This window comes from Conger conger, chromosome 7 (assembly GCF_963514075.1).
Source record: "Conger conger chromosome 7, fConCon1.1, whole genome shotgun sequence".
NCBI classification, from domain to species: domain Eukaryota; kingdom Metazoa; phylum Chordata; class Actinopteri; order Anguilliformes; family Congridae; genus Conger; species Conger conger.
Genome location: NC_083766.1, coordinates 50414738 through 50431406, shown reverse-complemented (window position 1 = coordinate 50431406; position 16669 = coordinate 50414738). Strand labels below are relative to the sequence as shown.

Genomic DNA, 16669 nt, shown 5'->3' with positions numbered 1-16669 from the left:
ACACAGGAAAGCTGGAGATGGCCACACCGGACCTGCTGTTAATGCTGCGTTCACGTGGACCACGGTAGGCCGCAAACCGTTCTTATAGTGGACAAGAGCACAACTATAAACTTTGGTCAGGACGTAAACACCTTTTTACCGTTATATTCAACGGAATTCCAAACTGGACGTGACAGCACAACAAAACGACACAAAATGGAAAAGGAGAATGTATTATTTATTTTGCACCCCCCCCCCCCCCCCAACATAGATAACGAGCTCAACCAAACGCAATTGTCGTTTTCCTATCCATGTCGGAAACTACCTGCATTATAAAACAATTAACCAGCACCATCGCCATAGCAACGTACATTTCATTTCCTACCACGCCGCCCGGCCCTTTTCCCTGCGCCGTCCCAAAAGTGCTGTTGTGTCGTCTACAGTGACCCATGAGAACGCAGCATAAGCAGTTTCCTCTGTCTGTTTAATGGCCGTTTGACAATGCCAAAACGACAGGTTAGGCTGTGAGTACTCTGAGGGAGAGGGGCGTTGGTATGGTCTCGAGCGTACAAGTACGGCTGGTTGTGTAGGAGAGCAAACGGAAAGGGCACTGTGAAAACGTCGAGATATCGGGAGTGTGCGCGGAGTCGTCGACCTCGCGCTTAAGGCCCGACTGTTTAAAGGGAGGACAGACAAACCATAAACGTTCAGAAAGCGAGGATGGCTTCAGTAAACATTGGAATAGCTACCATAAATAGTGGTATGCGCAGTGGTTACAAAAAAAAAAAGATTAACTTAACTGAGCCGCTAAAGTCGTAGCATCTGACCCTCTCAAGGTTGCATTAGTCGGCTTATGGCTCTTAACTGGCCACCATTCTGGCTCAGGCCAAACTCACCCACTGAAGTAAAGAAGCATAAAATTTGTGAGAGGGAAAGAGAGAGAAAAAGGTAGGGGGAGAGAGAGAGAGAAAGATAGAGAGAGTGGTATTGGTCATTAATGCCTCACCAATGGAACGCTCTGATAATCTACAGTATCACCGGGGGGGGAAATGCTCTTTTTCCTGGAATGGTTAAACAGGCATGGCAATGAACTACTTAAAGCATACGGACCATTACGAAAACAATGATACCCATAAAGAACGACAAAAACGAAAACACTTAAGACGTGCTGTACAGTACAAAATGGTGGTCGCGAGAGGAGGAGGAGGAAGAGGAGGAGGAGGGGGGTTTGCGGATGAAGAGCGGCTCTCCCGCTAAGACCCGTGGTAGCAGCCGCACTTCGCTCGCCTTGGCAACACGACAGTTTAGTTTTGGGGGGGGTGGGGGTGGGGGTGGGGGTGGGGACATTAGTGCCTTTTGCGAATGGAGATGACATTTGAACATAAAAAAAATTAGAGAATAGAAAGAGTAAAAGTGGAGGTTTGGGTGGAGGGGGGCGTCCGTCCTCAGTTCTTCAGGACGGAGTCGTAGACGTGGTACACGTACTGGGACACCTCTGGAGCGCGGCACTTCAGGGAGAGCTGAGAGACACAGAGAGGGGAGGGAGAGACAGGGTGAACCCTCGTGTACACCCAGCAGACCTGGGGTTTCACCTTTAGTCCTTTCCTCTACCACAATGCACCAAACACCAGCTCCTTTATTCCCTCTCCACCAATAGAAGACTGCTTTGAAGACCAGCATGCATGTTGAGGAAGTTGTATTTTATAGGTTTAGACCAACTTTTATCTGCAATTTTCAGAGAATGTGGAGGAATGTTCCTGAATTTATGGAGGTGGTTGCAGTGATAAGACTGATCTCTATGGTTCTGGCCTATATTGGGTATCCATGTAAAATAAATAAAACCCACCAGCATTTTTAAAATATCAAATCAATTTTAGTTTTTTCACCAATTGGCACTTTCCATTTTAACAAAGTTTGGTACATCAACCACATTCAGATTCTCATTTGCATTCTGGCTGAGAGCGCCACTCTTTTCTCTTACTCCACTGGAGGACTGATTTCTGCATGTGTTCCCTTCTCTCTCAGGAGTTCCCACCTTAACCATTCTCCTCGAGCGCCTTTAAACGCCACACACCATGCCAGCTCACGCAACAGCACACGAGCGAGCGCACTCATTACACCTGCAGTCAGCCGCAAAGCACTGTGGGAAAAACTCCTAATCACATCAAATTTGATTGTACAGCACTTATACAAACATCTGTCACAGTACAATTTTCAATGGGCCCTGTACTAAACCCCCTAAAAGAGCAAGGCTAGGGTGAGGGTGGCCTGGTAAAACTCCTTGAGTGGGACAGAGAAGACCCATGGGAGGAACCACACTCAAGGGTTGGTAAGGAAAGACCATCCTCTTCTGGCCGAGCGTCAGGTACCTCTGACAAAAATCTCTTCTGACAGTGCTTACCCATGTTTCTGAAACACCGTTTCAAAAGAAGAGGCTTCCCTCTAAGTGCTGCCTTCACATGAATATTTTAACAGGCCCTATGCGACATGCATATTTCAGAAGAGCTCCGCGAAGCCGTAACTGGGGCCTGGCGCACCCTCGTGACGGGGGCAGGCTGAATGTGGGGGGCTTGCGGCTGCAGAGCGCGTCACGCCCCGGGCTGTTTGGAGCTCCGCGCGCTACAGGGGGATATCGGGCACTACGCTGCCCTCCGAGCGGGTTTATTTTCCTGCCTGTCGAGGTAACCGACTCCAGCTCGGGAAACAATTCATTTTACCGTTTATACCCGGCGGCTTTCAAAATGTGTGTCCGGGGGTTTCCAAGGGACTGAGGAACTGCCAAAGAGAAAGGCTGAGCCCTGTGGCCAAAGCTGGAATATGAAATTAGCCGACAGTGACTACTTAAGCAGGCCAGGGCCGCTGAGGTCCCCGGTATCAGACCTCTCTGACCTGCAGTGAGAAATACTGTAACTGACGCAGGGGGGAGGGGGAGCAGCCGCTAGCGGTACAGCGGTGTGGCACTGACGTGAGGGTGCGGTACGATTTTAACCTGGAGGGCACGGCACAGCCCACGTAGCTCAGCAGAGAGGAGGAAAACGATTTGAACCTGTGACCCTGTGTGGCCCCAGGTGGCCCCAGGCTCAAGCAGCGGAGCCCAGCTGCCCAGAGAGGTCAACCCGGCCTCAGCCCTGGGGCCAGGGGAGCTAACCCTGTCACAGCTTTCCACACACATACAGTATATATACGTGTTTATCTGTGCTAGATAATTTCAGCTAAAACTAACCTAATGAAATTATACAATATAAATTACAGCCTCACCTATAAAGTCATACTGCTTTCAATCAGACCCACGCCCTAACTCCAGTGTTCAGGGTTCTGCCGGTAATGCTAGCCTGGGTGCTCCCTCCAGTCTGAGAGTGACTATAACCAGCAGACCTGGATTCCCATTAATAAATCAATGACCTGGAAAGGGATAACGATGAAATCAAGGCCGAGCTGGGCCTACCTTTGGGAACATAAAGTAATCAAGCCCCTGATTAGTTATCTGCAGACAATTAGGACAGGGATGCATTAATGTGGCGATTCACGTGCCAAGTCCTCTGGTGTCTGTAGCAGCTAACGAACGCCTCACTGGGAGAGTCAGCTCCCTGGCTTTCATTGGTGGACATCTAACGGAGACGCGAGGGAACAGAGATAAGATTCTCCCCCTTCCGGAACATTCCTTCCTAAAATGCATAATTGTCTGATTAAATATTTGCATTCACAAGCTGCCGTACAGGTCCATCCATCCATTATCCAAACCGTTTATCCTGAATAGGGTCGCAGGGGGGCTGGAGCCTATCCCGGCATACATTGGGCGAAAGGCAGGAATACACCCTGGACAGGTCGCCAGTCCATCGCAGGGCACACACACCATTCACTCACACACTCATACCTATGGGCAATTTAGACTCTCCAATCAGCCTAACCTGCATGTTTTTGGACTGTGGGAGGAAACCGGAGTACCCGGAGGAAACCCACGCGAACACGGGGAGAACATGCAAACTCCGCACAGAGAGGCCCCGGCCGACCGGGATTCGAACCCAGGACCTCCTTGCTGTGAGGCGGCAGTGCGACCCACTGCACCATCCGTGCCGCCGCCGTACAGGTCTACCTAATAAATTGCGCACTGAGTGTATATAACCCTATGGATTCATTGAAGATTGAATATTGTGAATTAGAGAATATAGGCATGTATAGAACTTCAACCATAAGTATCTGCAATACATGTTCGCAAACAGTGTACGGAAGTTCACAAAAAAAGCATCACAAGTCCGGCATGCAAAGGACAAAATAAATGTTGAGATTTTGAGGACAGTTAAAAGAGATACCTGAACGTAAGAGCATCTGGCTATTAGCAGTTTTATAGCCACACCTCGCCGTATTGGTCATGAAATAATACTGCCATTATAAATCAAGATCATTAATCTTGACAGCTGAGCAGAAAACAAAGAAAGAACGCCTCCTCAATGAAGCGCCGGTTGCTCTGTGCAGAAGATACAGTGGCCAGTATGACATTACATTAGTCATTTAGCTGACGCTTTTATCCAAAGCGACTTGACTTGACTAAGCAGGGGCCAATACCCTGGAGCAATGTGAGGTCAACAGCCCAACGACTGGATTGATCTTGTGATTGTGGCCACACTGGGGCTGAACCACTAACCTTCTAGTTCTCAGTCAAGTACCTCAACCCATTATGGACTAAGGATTAAGGCGTCCCATAGAAAACCAATGGAAAGGCCTACGGTCAACGGTCATGTGTCTTGAAAAATGTTCATATGATCAAATACAATGCTGGCGTCACATCCGTCTGTTAAGGGAGATGTAACAGGCAGGTTGCAGCCGCCCTTAAGGGCTTAAGCAGTAAGTTACAGGCTGCTCCTCTGACACTAAAGACGCATAGAAACAGGTTGTGTTGGGCGATCCGCTTCTTTACCGGCCTCTTTGTGTCCGTATGCGGTGAGCGCTCCTGACCTTCGTCTGTACCGAGGGTACGCGGGTGACGAGCCTAGCAGAACGCAGGACCCTTCAAGGCCAGCTGTTCGTCATGGCGACGGCCGGAGGGCGATAGGCGATTAACGGGGCCCGAGAAAAAGAGGCTGTTGCGGCGAGATGTTCGGACACGGCTTGCTGCGCGCGAGAGAAGAGGGGCCTTTTTCTCCCCGTCCCCCTACCCTCCATAAAACGGGCGACCGGCCACGCGGGCGGATCCATAGGACCGTTACCGTGGCGAAATGAGCTGCAATCAATCACCCAGGTGCCTGTGCCCCTACAGAGTGACATCACATCTGGGTTTTACCGCCGAAAGTCAAGAGACACCGGTCGGAGAAGCTTGTGCTGCTTCTAGGGGGGGGGGGGGGGGGGGGGAGAAGTGATGTCATCATCGTGCAGGTCTCACTGTTGAGCGGTTTGTAAGGGGTCAGGAGGGGGGTCAGGAGGGGAGGGGTACCGTGTAGTTGGGGTTGCCAGGTTGGATGCGTAGCTCTGCCAGGATCCAGATGCCGTTAGTGAGCTTGAGGGACTGGTAGAGCATGTCCTGGCCCTCCACGTTCCGCTTGGCGATGGTGTAGATGTTGTTGTTCTGGAGCTTTCCGGAGACGGTATCTGCAGGCCAAGACGAAGACGCACACAGAGGTAAATACGAGCTTCAGGACCTCACAAGGCCAGCGCCCTCACATCGTGACCGAACAGGACAAAGGCACGAGCGAGCAAACTGGCCTTGAGTATCTTCAGCGAAGACACGTCTCAACCTGTGGAAAAAAAACAATACCAAGATCCAAACTAATGCGGTAGGGATTTTATTCTGCTTTTCTTTTACATATCAAGGTTCACAAAAACCGACTTATAATCACCCAAAAGACTGCACTCCGCAAACCCCGGTACTTAACATCATCATATAAATCAAATTAACCTAACCAAATGTTAAAGTGATGCAGAACACTGCAGTTATCTGGTTAAAAATGGATCTTAACTTATTTAAGAGCTTTCCAAATGTTTTGGCTTAGGAGGGATTTTTACTTCATCTGACAGATAATTAATATGCAAATGAACTCAGCAGGATCTTCTTTCCCCACTTACACTCCCCGTGTTTAACATTTAAAATGTGCCACTCTAATGGCCTCCGCCTGATCGCTGCAGACAATCTGCACAAATGAGCTGAGTGTTGTACACATAAACTATAAGAAAAAACAATTACGCCCCGTTTAAAAAACCTTTGCTGGGCTGTCACCACGGCTAAATGCTTGATAAGATCATGACAGGGTAGAGACAGGGTAGACGTTACTGCGGTGACAGGATAATCAGGGGATGCTAACGTGTCATGGGCAGCACTGCCAAACCTGGTCGAATGCAAGACCCCCAGTTTCCCGTTGACACCAGGCAAATACTAACGGTCCACAAATCATACAGTGGAGGAAGTGGTGCGACTCGAAGCATCCGGATATACTGATGGGGTCGCCCGGTTCAGCTGCAATAGCCGTTGACCCTGGACTTCCTGTACTACTTCCTGTCTGGTACTTAGCGGCCGGCTTGGCGTATAGCAATGACCGGACTAAGGGCTTGCGTGGGTCGTGCTGGTCAAAGAAATGTGTGAGGGAAAAGTGTTGCGATAAAAAACGTTCGTCAAGCTGAAGGCCTGAGAGAAGACCAGTGAAAGTTAGAAAGGAAAGAGAGAGAAAGGGAGAGAGAGAGACCAAAAGAAGAATGAAAATAGGGACACCATGTTGTAAAGCAGTGGTAACCAACCCTGTTCCTGGAGTTTCCCCGTCCTGTAGATTTTCACAAACAGCTAACAAAGCACAGGTGTTTTTAGCAAATTAGGGTTGAAAAGAAAACCTACATGACAGTAGATCTCCAGGAACAGGGTTGGTTACCACTGTTGTGGAGGGTAACCATTTGAGAACTGGGTGGGGGGGGGGGGGTGGAGGATGGTTTCCACACCCTGAAGTGACAGGCAAGCAGAAGAGGCTTCACTCCAAACCCAGGCAACCAAAGTGTGCTTTGGGAGGTTGGAGTTTTGCAGGAGTTTACCGACGCCCCCACACACTTGACTGTATTAAAAATGCACAGGCCTTCAAAATGTCTGTGGAGCATGTAGATAAGACCCTCAGCTGTCACTGCGAGCACTCAAAGTCAAGAGGGTCACAAAAAAAAAAGGCAAACGGAAAAGTAATGTTGAATAAATAAGATAACATGACAAGAATCTCACATTTTTTTGGGTGATATCTGTAGTAACATTACACACAGGTAATGATGAGGTATTGATTATTCGAGCAGAATGTGGTGAAGTCAAAGCCAATTTCCTCCCACTGCGGGCTTGCGAGAGGTTCACCCCCACGCCGGTGATTTGGCCGCTGGATAGGCTTATCACGTAAAGAAGGTTCCAGACTCCGCACCGCAGAGCGTTATTAGACACAGGCCGACGTGCGAACGGTGCGGCGTGTCCCGGGGAACTCGTCGAATCTATTTTCATTTCAGTTTCGGGGCGGAACTGATATAAATTACATTGTAATGAGTTCTTGCACAATGCGTTTGGATTTACACAAAAAAAAAAAAAAAAAAAAACACCCCATCTGAATGCCCAGCCTCCGTAGCGCATTTACAAAACAGGCTCGTCCTGTTGTCGGTCACGCCCACGTCCCTGAATGGAGAGAAATCAGAATGATACAAAATGGCCGACAGACACAAGGTGCCGTTCTCCTTTTAGAGTTAACAAGGTACATTTAAATTAATTCTACCTGCGGGGAGGAGGCCTTTAGCGAAGCAGCTCCAAAACACTGTCACTACAGGGAGACATTAGGGGGTGGTCTTAGGGGGGTGAGTGGGGGGGGGTCTCAGCAGCATTTTATCAGACCTGGGTTCAAATAGTTCATTGATCTTGCCTGGTGAATTTGAGCCTGCAAGGAGGAGCAGTTGGGTGGGGATATTTGTTTGAATATACCAGGCAAGCTTAGTCAAATTCAGGAAAGTATTTGAATCTGAAACACAGATTCTTTTAATACACAAATGAGAACATCATCCAAGTGCTCGGAGACCAAATACCGTGTTTGCACATACTAGAAATGATCTTTTAAGTCTAAGGAAGTCCAAGCAAAGAGACGGAAGCCTTCCTCAAAGAAAGCAGGGCTATAAAACAAAGGTCTGTCTCTCAAAACAGTGGGTGGGTACGGGAAAATAAAGCAAAGTGGATATCAGAAATATGAATCATGGGTGGACAGGAGAGCCCATTTGACTGCTTTCATTCAGGAACATTATGCCTTACAGTGGCAGCCAGTGGCCTTTATTTGAAAAAAGCAGTAAAACAGAAATAATTGGAGCGATCACATCTACTGCTCATTCTTGTGATAAAGCCATTTAAATGAGCACTTTGGGTTCAGCATAATTACCCTCCGTTTAGATTGTTCTTATCGTGCATACTTATTTCTAATTTTCGCATCACTTTTGGAGATGGTGTCAGTTATATCTTCATGAATGTCCTGCAGACCGCTCTCTCAGACAGCTCTCCTCTCCCCGAATCAGCGCTACTGTGGAAAAGCAACCCTCACAACACCGCTCCAAACGTTCCAACATCTCCCCAACACTGCACCTCTGTCCGACTCCACAGCCCTGTCCGACTCCACAGCCCTCAACACAGATTCTGCTTCGACACCACCCCAACAATGCACCTGTCCGACTCCACACCGCTCCAACACCTCCCCAACACTGCACCTGTCCGACTCCACAGCCCTCAACACAGATTCTGCTCCGACACCACCCCAACAATGCACCTATCTGTCTCCACACCACTCCAACACCTCCCCAACACTGAACCTGTCCGACTCCACACCGCTCCAACACCTCCCCAACACTGCACCTATCGGTCTCCACACCACTCCAACACCTCCCAAACACTGCACCTGTCTGACTCCACACCACCCAAACACTGCACCTATCTGTCTCCACACCACTCCAACACAATTGATTCCGTGCCAAGTACCCAGTGCGCATTCTCTGGTGCCAAAAACGGCTCAGTGCGCATGCTCTGGTGCTAAAAAACCGAGTCAAACATGGCAGCCTCCGTGAATTGGCTTCTCGTGCCACTGAGCAGCCCCCATAGGAATCCAGGAACCGATAAGCGGAGGCTGCCTCCGGGTATTACAGCTGTCCCTGCTGCAAGCCCACAGCTGCAGCCTCAGCACACTTAAAGAAGCGGCCCTTAACAACTATCGACAATGTCTCTGAGTCACCTTCAGCCATCGATCTCTGAAGGACCTGCGAGAGATTTTTCATCTTGAGTAAATCCTAAAGTAAATACGCTAATAATTAAATAATAAAAAAAATGCTGCCTTTTTTTTTAAATCATGAAATGTATTTTATCTGACAGCTTGTCAAACAAAAAAAAATGAATAAAATGAAAACATTCTTAATCCTCTGCCAACCATAATTTTCTTACATCAGCTGAGGTCACGGTGAACCTGGAGCCTGCCCTGCACCCCTTGGTATTCAGTGCCGAGCCAAGAGCAAGCAAAAGGCACCCTCATTTTACTGGAGGGAGGATCTAAAACGGACCTTTTCATATCCACTAATCACCCAGGCTCACTTAGCGAATTAGCCGTAATCACCGACTCCTAGAACAGACCAGAGTGGCACATTTCATACAGGGTCACACGCACAGCGTTCAGCTGCCACTCAAGAGCTTATCAGGAAGCGCAGTTAAAGCGTCAATTCGCTCACAGCCAACAACCCGGGCTCAGTAAATTACGAAGAGCACAAGCTGGCCTGGAACTCGAAAACGGATGCGGCTTTCCTGAGGTTCTGAGGGATATAATAACCGCGGTCGGCCACGGTCGCCCCCGAAAGGAGCCGGCCAATCCCCCATGCGTGTAATTGGCAAAGAGGCCAGAGGAGATCCCGGGCCGGGAGCCGAACGGCGGGGCTTAGGGCCGAAAGCCCAGCTCCGTGGAGCGGAGGCCAACATTCCCTCAATCCTATCACCGTAGAACAAACGGCGTTCCCAGCCCCTCTCCGCCCTTGCGTACAGCGGCTTTAATGCTGGGCGTGAAATTAATTGTCCCCAGTCTGATGAATACAAATGGGGGGTCTGATGAAGTATGGGCGAGGGGCGGCAGGATCGGGCCTGGTGCTGATACCAGCCGTTTCATCATTAAACACCATTTCCACGCCGAATAAACCCAGCAAACTGCTCCCAGTTTGGTTTTATGTGCATTTTCAGGGTTTTTTTTAAACCCCTTGACTGACTACAGAGACTGTAAAGAAGTCCACATGATTTTATGATTACAATCAGACCTGGGTCAAATACGCCACGGTTTTGGATTCAAATGCTTTTCCTTGCTTGCTTGATCTTGCCCGGTGCAATTGAGCCAACCAAGAAGGAGCAGAAGGCTGGGTTTGCACTTTCTGTGACTATTTCATAGGTTCCAATACACCAGTCTAGCTCAGTAAAGAGCAGAAAAGTAATTGAACCCAAAACAATTACGTACTGACCCAGGTATGATTAGAATATGAATGCTTCTACACAAAACCATAAAAAGAACAATTTGGGACACGACCTCTACACCCAAGCACCAGAAGACTGCAGCACATGGCGTCACAGCAGCTGACTGTTATGAGTACAGCTGACACCACACATTTCCGCATAAATATTCAGCGCTACACCTCCACATCTCTAAACCTGAAGTAAACCCAGCCCTGTCCTTCCTGGATATGCTGAGCCAGCCTGAGCCCCAGGGAGTATTACACGCTGGAAACTGCAGCTGTGGGCTAGAGGGCAGATTCCATAGAGCAAGCAGGGCTGGAACTAACTGGCTCTGGTCAGTCTACACGAGTAGGATGATCAGGGTGACATTTTTGAAAAAGTTTTTTTATATACAGTATATGGGTCTCTGAATGTCTGCGTATCGATGTGGTCACGTGCAAACATGTCTAATGCACTTGATCTTGTCCATATGTGCATATGCTAGTATGTATATCACGTTTGTGAGCACATATGTCTGTCTGAATGTGTGCATGGGCGAATGTGCAGTTTGCCCATCTGTACGTGCGTGTGCAAACTCTTGCAGTGCGCTTGTCTGCGGTCACATGTGTCTGTAGGCACTCGTGCAAGTGCTAACATGTAACTTGTGCGTCGAGCGAGTATTGCACGCACGCATGTGCGAACGCGTATAATGTGCGTGTGCATGTGACATTTCATCCGTGTGCACGTGTGTGAGTACGGGACGTGCGCATGGGCGCACTCGCACGTGCGTGTGCTCGGAGCGGGGTGATAAACGAGCTCCATTTTGCTCAGTTCACTGAACATTGCACAATGTGGCGACAGCCTCCCCCACAGGGCTTGGGCCAGCGGTGCCGGTGCCCAGCCTCAAGGTCAAGCCTGCCGATTGGACCGGGAGCAGCACGGTGACGCAGACACACTACCCTGCAGGGGACGCCACGTCCCAATCCCCCCTGGACCTGACCTCCGCCCCCCTGCATTATGCCCATTGTGAGATATTATTCAGGTCGAACATGAGCATGTTTAAGTTTATCCACGGGTCATTCTCTTAAATCACTGTAAACAATGTATGCTGAAAAAACACGCTAGACAAAACAAAGTGGTTCTTGCTTTGAAATGATTGATTGCAGTCTTCCCACAGGTCATTCGCTGAACTCATTACAAAGTCTGGATGCTAAAAAAGAGACTTGTGGTGCCAATCCAGTTATACAAAGGATTTGCTGGTGAAAGGATTTCCCTAGTGTCAGGTCAAATCATATTTATTTATAAAGCACATTTGAAATGACTACCGTCAACCAAAGTGCTGTATAATTTCCAATTATAAGTAAACAATACAGACAAACAAAATACACAATACTGCAATAATAATAGACAGAATAATAGAATAGAATAATAGACACAAAAACAACAGACAGTTCTCATGTGAAATTAAAAGTGACCACAAAAGTCCAAAAATGAACTACCCAGAAAGCCATTAGCTACTAACCTGATGAATAATGAAACAATTATGTTTATCAAATGATAAACATAATTAGCAACTAACCTGATGAATAATGAAACAATTATGTTTATCAAATGATAAATGACACGAGACGCACCACATTTCTTCACCTGTGTGTGTTTTTTTAATACACAACAAGGCGCAGCTCGAAGGGACCGTCGCACACCTGCGTCACGGTACGTCAGATATTAAACGCAGGCCGATCTTATTCAGGTAAACGGCGTCTAAGTAAAAAGCAACCTTTAATCTACTTAATATTCAAAAAACAATGACGCAGGCTCGAGACGGTGCCTCGGAGCTGTGCCTTCGTAGTGCATTAAAACGCACACAGGAGGAGGAGGCATGTGGTGTACCGTGCGTGTCATTTATCATTTGCTAAACATAATTGCTTCATTATTCCTCAGTTTAGTAGCTAATGCATTTCTGGTAGTTCTTTTTATACCTTCATGGTCACTAGGGACGCACATTCACATGGAGCTAGGAAGACCAGCACAGCCTTTGTATAACTGGATTGGCAGCACAAGTTTTTTTTTTTACATCCAGACTTTACAATGCGTTCAGCGAATGACCTGTGGAAGAACTTAACTACCCACATATTTGTCACTTTTAGCTAGACATTTTTGATGCTGGGACCGCAATCAGCTTGAGTGAGCGACATGGCTCAGGCAGTAAGAGCAGTCGTCTGGCAGTCGGAGGGTTGCCGGTTTGATCCCCCGCCCGAGCTGTGTCGAAGTGTCCCTGAGCAAGACACCTAACCCCCAAATGCTCCTGACGAGCTGGTCGGCGCCTTGCATGGCAGCCAATCGCCGTCGGTGTGCGAGTGTGTGTGTGTGGATAAAGGTGCTATATAAATGCCAACCATTTACCATTTACCTTTTTTTAGAACTTAGCAATCAATAATTTGAAAGCGAGAACTACGTTGTTTTGCCGAAAGTTTGATTGCGTTTGCATAATGACAGCCACAGTCGGCAGACAAATGCATTTGGTTCCTTGTGCTGCTTGAGGTGGGAAATCAGTGTGTTGTTCGCCAGGTGAGCTTGCAAATTAGCTTGATAAATTTAAATGTCAACTTTGGCTACATTAAATTAGCCATAGAGCTAATTTAGCGCGTCATATCATTAGCTAAGCTCAGTAATTTACATTTCAATAAGTAGCTTGCCAGGTTAATCCAGACACTGCTACTGTATCTATCCAGAAAATGAACAGACTGTTATGAATAAGTTATGAGTCAATATCCCTCACAGCACAAAATAAGAAAAATATTTCTGGTCATTCACAAATAACGTTGTTATATCTCTGTGGCCCGGTCACAAATTCAGGTTACCCAAAGGACACAAAGGCAATACAATACTAATCCAGCATTTTCATCACTGTAGTATTTAATTAAGGATCTCCACTTGCCTTCTTGGAAAGCTAGCAAGACTGCGGATTGACCTGTGCACTTATGTGAACATTATGCTGTAGAGTTGGGCGGTCATGAACCTGACTGGCCAACAAATGTAAAATTGTAGAAGAAGATAAAATATCCAAGGAATGACTGTCCATTGCAGGTTAAAAGGCTTTTTGCATTTTGTTGGGCAAGCACACAGACTATTATTTTAATCCTGGGGAGTACAGAACATATTTTATTGACTGATTTTACAAACAGGCTGACTCTGCACTGCATTATCTACAGTACACTTGAAAATTATAAGGAAAACAAGGCAAGCATTTGACTGTGGTGATTTTTGTTTGTCATCTGAGCGCAGAAGTAAAATAACCACGACTTTCTGTTCCAGAGTTTGTTTCAGCGGGGACCTGCACAGCACGGCTGGAACAAATCAAAGTTCCAACGTAACAGCTTCGATCGTCTCGCGCTGATTGTGTAAACCGCCCGAAAAGCCTTTCAAACCAGCTTACACATTCAAACAAGGACATTTTAGTATCTAGCGGTCAAACCTCGATTATACTGGCATAACCTAAAGGGATTATAAAGAGGAACACATTTAAAATACCGTAGCATGTATTCATTAATGAGTTTATTTATTTATTTATTAATGAAATTAAGCTGCAACATTAACCTGTTAAGTAAATGAGTAAATAAATAAGTGAGTAATTAAAGTGCAGTCAGACATTTAAAAATTAATAAATGAATTAACAAACAAAACAAAGGCGGCACACGGGGGGGTCCCGGTAATTGCACCCCCCCTCCCCAGGGCTGCCACGCTCCAGACAGGTGGGTCCTGAGAGCCTCGGGAGATGGCCCTCAGGGAGGAGAGCTGCTCTCAGCGCTGGTGAGACGGCGCTTCATTAACACCCGCGTTAGAGACGCAGGCAGACGGATTTAAATATAGCTGCTGGTTCCGCTCTGCCGAGCCCCCGGTGCGGCTCGTCTCGCGCTTCCCGTGGAGGCGCGGAATCCGCCGAACCCGCACGGGGGCTGGGCCGCCCCCCCCCCCCCCCCCCGAAACCTGTGGGCGGGGCGTGTCAAGAGGGGTCCAGCGCCACATGAACCGGGGCCAGTTCAGAGGAGCTGAGGCGTTCTCTTCAGTTTTTTCATGAAGAGAAACTGAACTCCGAAGCGCTCAAGGAAGTAAAATAGACCGCGTTTTTCGTGCCCTTCCTTTTACTCCTTGTTGGATATGGCGTAATAATAAAGGCTTTTCAAAGTAGTTCTGCCATACCACCTAGAATGCCTTGGACTCATGGTGACGTGGAAACAAAATTCTTTTTTTCATGCTAGTTACTTCAGTATTTTTAAATCGGCACCAGAGAGCCACTAGGCTGACTTGACTGAGACAAGCTCACGTGTGTCTCAATAAGGAATAAGGGCTGACTAATGCAGTTGGAGTTTGCGAGGAAAACCATGGTGCCTCTTGACCACTGTGGGAAAATAAGTGGCCGAACACAGTTTGCCTGTGACATTACATTAAGGCTGTTCTTTGGTCTGACCTTCAGACAGCATCGTTCTGTGGAGCACATACCTGCGTTTAAGTGGCAGTCCTTGATCTGGTACTGAAGCTCGTTCTCGTTCGGAATGTCCTTCCAAGTGGCCAGGAAGACTTGGCGCTCTGCAGCAGGAGAGAAATTCATCTTATACCTTTGGAAATTGTCTCAGTGTGTAGCCGTATTAAACTATTATTCACACCGTTTTATTTACATGTTCTTTTCAGTGTGCTCAACACCACTGTAAATGAGGGCCACCCTCAAAGAACCTCCAAGGTTTGAAATAAAGGTTGATTGACTCACTCCGACCACGTACCAGAGACTACTGTGAGCTGGCTTATGAGTCACCAGCTCTCACACAAAACTCCACAGAACGGGCCGCTATACAACACAGCAGGATTCAATTACCACCATCAGGCTATTCTGACCTCAGGAAGGTCAGGGTAATTGTGTATAGACATTTGATTCTTTTAATTCTTTTTGCATTCCTGGGGGTTTGCAAAAGTTATTCATCTGGACAACAAATGACTCAATATGACCATTTCTATCTAAACAACAACTAGAGGTAAAAATCCACATAGATCATGGGCACTAGATAGTGTGCACAGCTGTAGCCAGCAGTATGGTGGTGAATAACAGGCTGTAGTGTCCCAGGGTCAGAGGGTCATATTGGGGATGCTCATGTCTCCCCTGTGGACAGCTGCACACCTACAGTCTGCCTGCACAGGCTGCACATGAAGGATGAGCTGAGCAGTAGACTACAGCTGAAGGAGTGTATAAAGGAGAGAGTGCGTTTGCTTGTACAGTCCTGGACTAAGGGAAGCCTGCAGCGACCAGACACATCCTGAGGGAGCCGAGAATTTGAATCTGATCTTGAAGGAAGAGAAGGAGCCTGAACGCCTGACAAAATACTTGAAAGAATGTTCTAGATTTGACGATGAGAAATGTTTGTGATCTGACCTTTTAGACCCTACGGTCTAAAAGCCGTGTGTGTGTGTGTGTGCGTGTGTGTGTGTGTGAGAGAGAGAGAGTGAGTGAGTGACAGTAAGTACAGATCGATTGCACACGTACGTACCCATTTTTCCATCCTCCACAAAGAAAATACTGAGAGGAATGAGGCAGCTGAAGTAGAAGACATCGATGTTGTTCTTCACAGCCACCTGCGGACAAAATGCAGACGGAGCTGTTAGAAGAAGAGGCGTGACCAGCTCTGCACAAACCCACCGGCCCGCCCAATCACGCGGAGACCACAGCCGCCTCACTCGAGGGAGGGGACCCTTCCCGTTCCCATTAGTATTAAAGGTGGGACACACCGAAGCTGCTGGACTGTTTTCTTTCCGGCGAGACAACGCATGTACGTGATCGAGCAGACGTCCAGAAAACAAAGCAATCCCACCAGCTCTCTCCACATTCATCTCGCCTGTTAAATATGCACAATGCCAGTGCCTGACAGTAGGACACTCAATTTCTTTTTTTTCTCCAAAAACCCAAGACATGGATGGCTCAGATTAAATGGAGATAATTACAGAAAGTTGGATGCCCGGCATTTGGCAGCTGCTGCTGTCATCAACGATTTTGGTAATTTTAGATTTTTGATTTGGGTCTTTTAACTGTGTTCTGCAGCCAGGGTGGGGGGGGGGGGGAATTAAATATTCAGTTTGAACAATTTATAAATTTTTCAACAAAAAATATTTGATCAGAAAAAGACCCTAGCAGGAGACCATCGTGGCTGTTCCAGCGGACTCTCACACATCCCAAATTAATCCCAACTGGGGCCTTTCTGTGTGGCTTCATCT

At 47.5% G+C, this 16669-nt stretch overlaps 1 protein-coding gene across 2 annotated transcripts in view; it reads right to left on the bottom strand.

The window, feature by feature from the left end:
* Window positions 1-234: 234 nt before the first annotated feature.
* The window catches only part of ap2b1 (adaptor related protein complex 2 subunit beta 1), a 43140-nt gene continuing 26705 nt past the window's right edge, over window positions 235-16669 (bottom strand). For both annotated transcript variants that reach the window (XM_061247624.1, XM_061247625.1), the window contains 4 exons: window positions 15949-16033; window positions 14912-14998; window positions 5408-5562; window positions 235-1499 (listed from right to left, as the gene is read on the bottom strand). In XM_061247624.1, the coding sequence (XP_061103608.1) occupies window positions 1425-1499; window positions 5408-5562; window positions 14912-14998; window positions 15949-16033 (402 nt within the window). In that variant the 3' untranslated portion in view covers window positions 235-1424. The remainder of the gene's footprint in view (window positions 1500-5407; window positions 5563-14911; window positions 14999-15948; window positions 16034-16669) is intronic.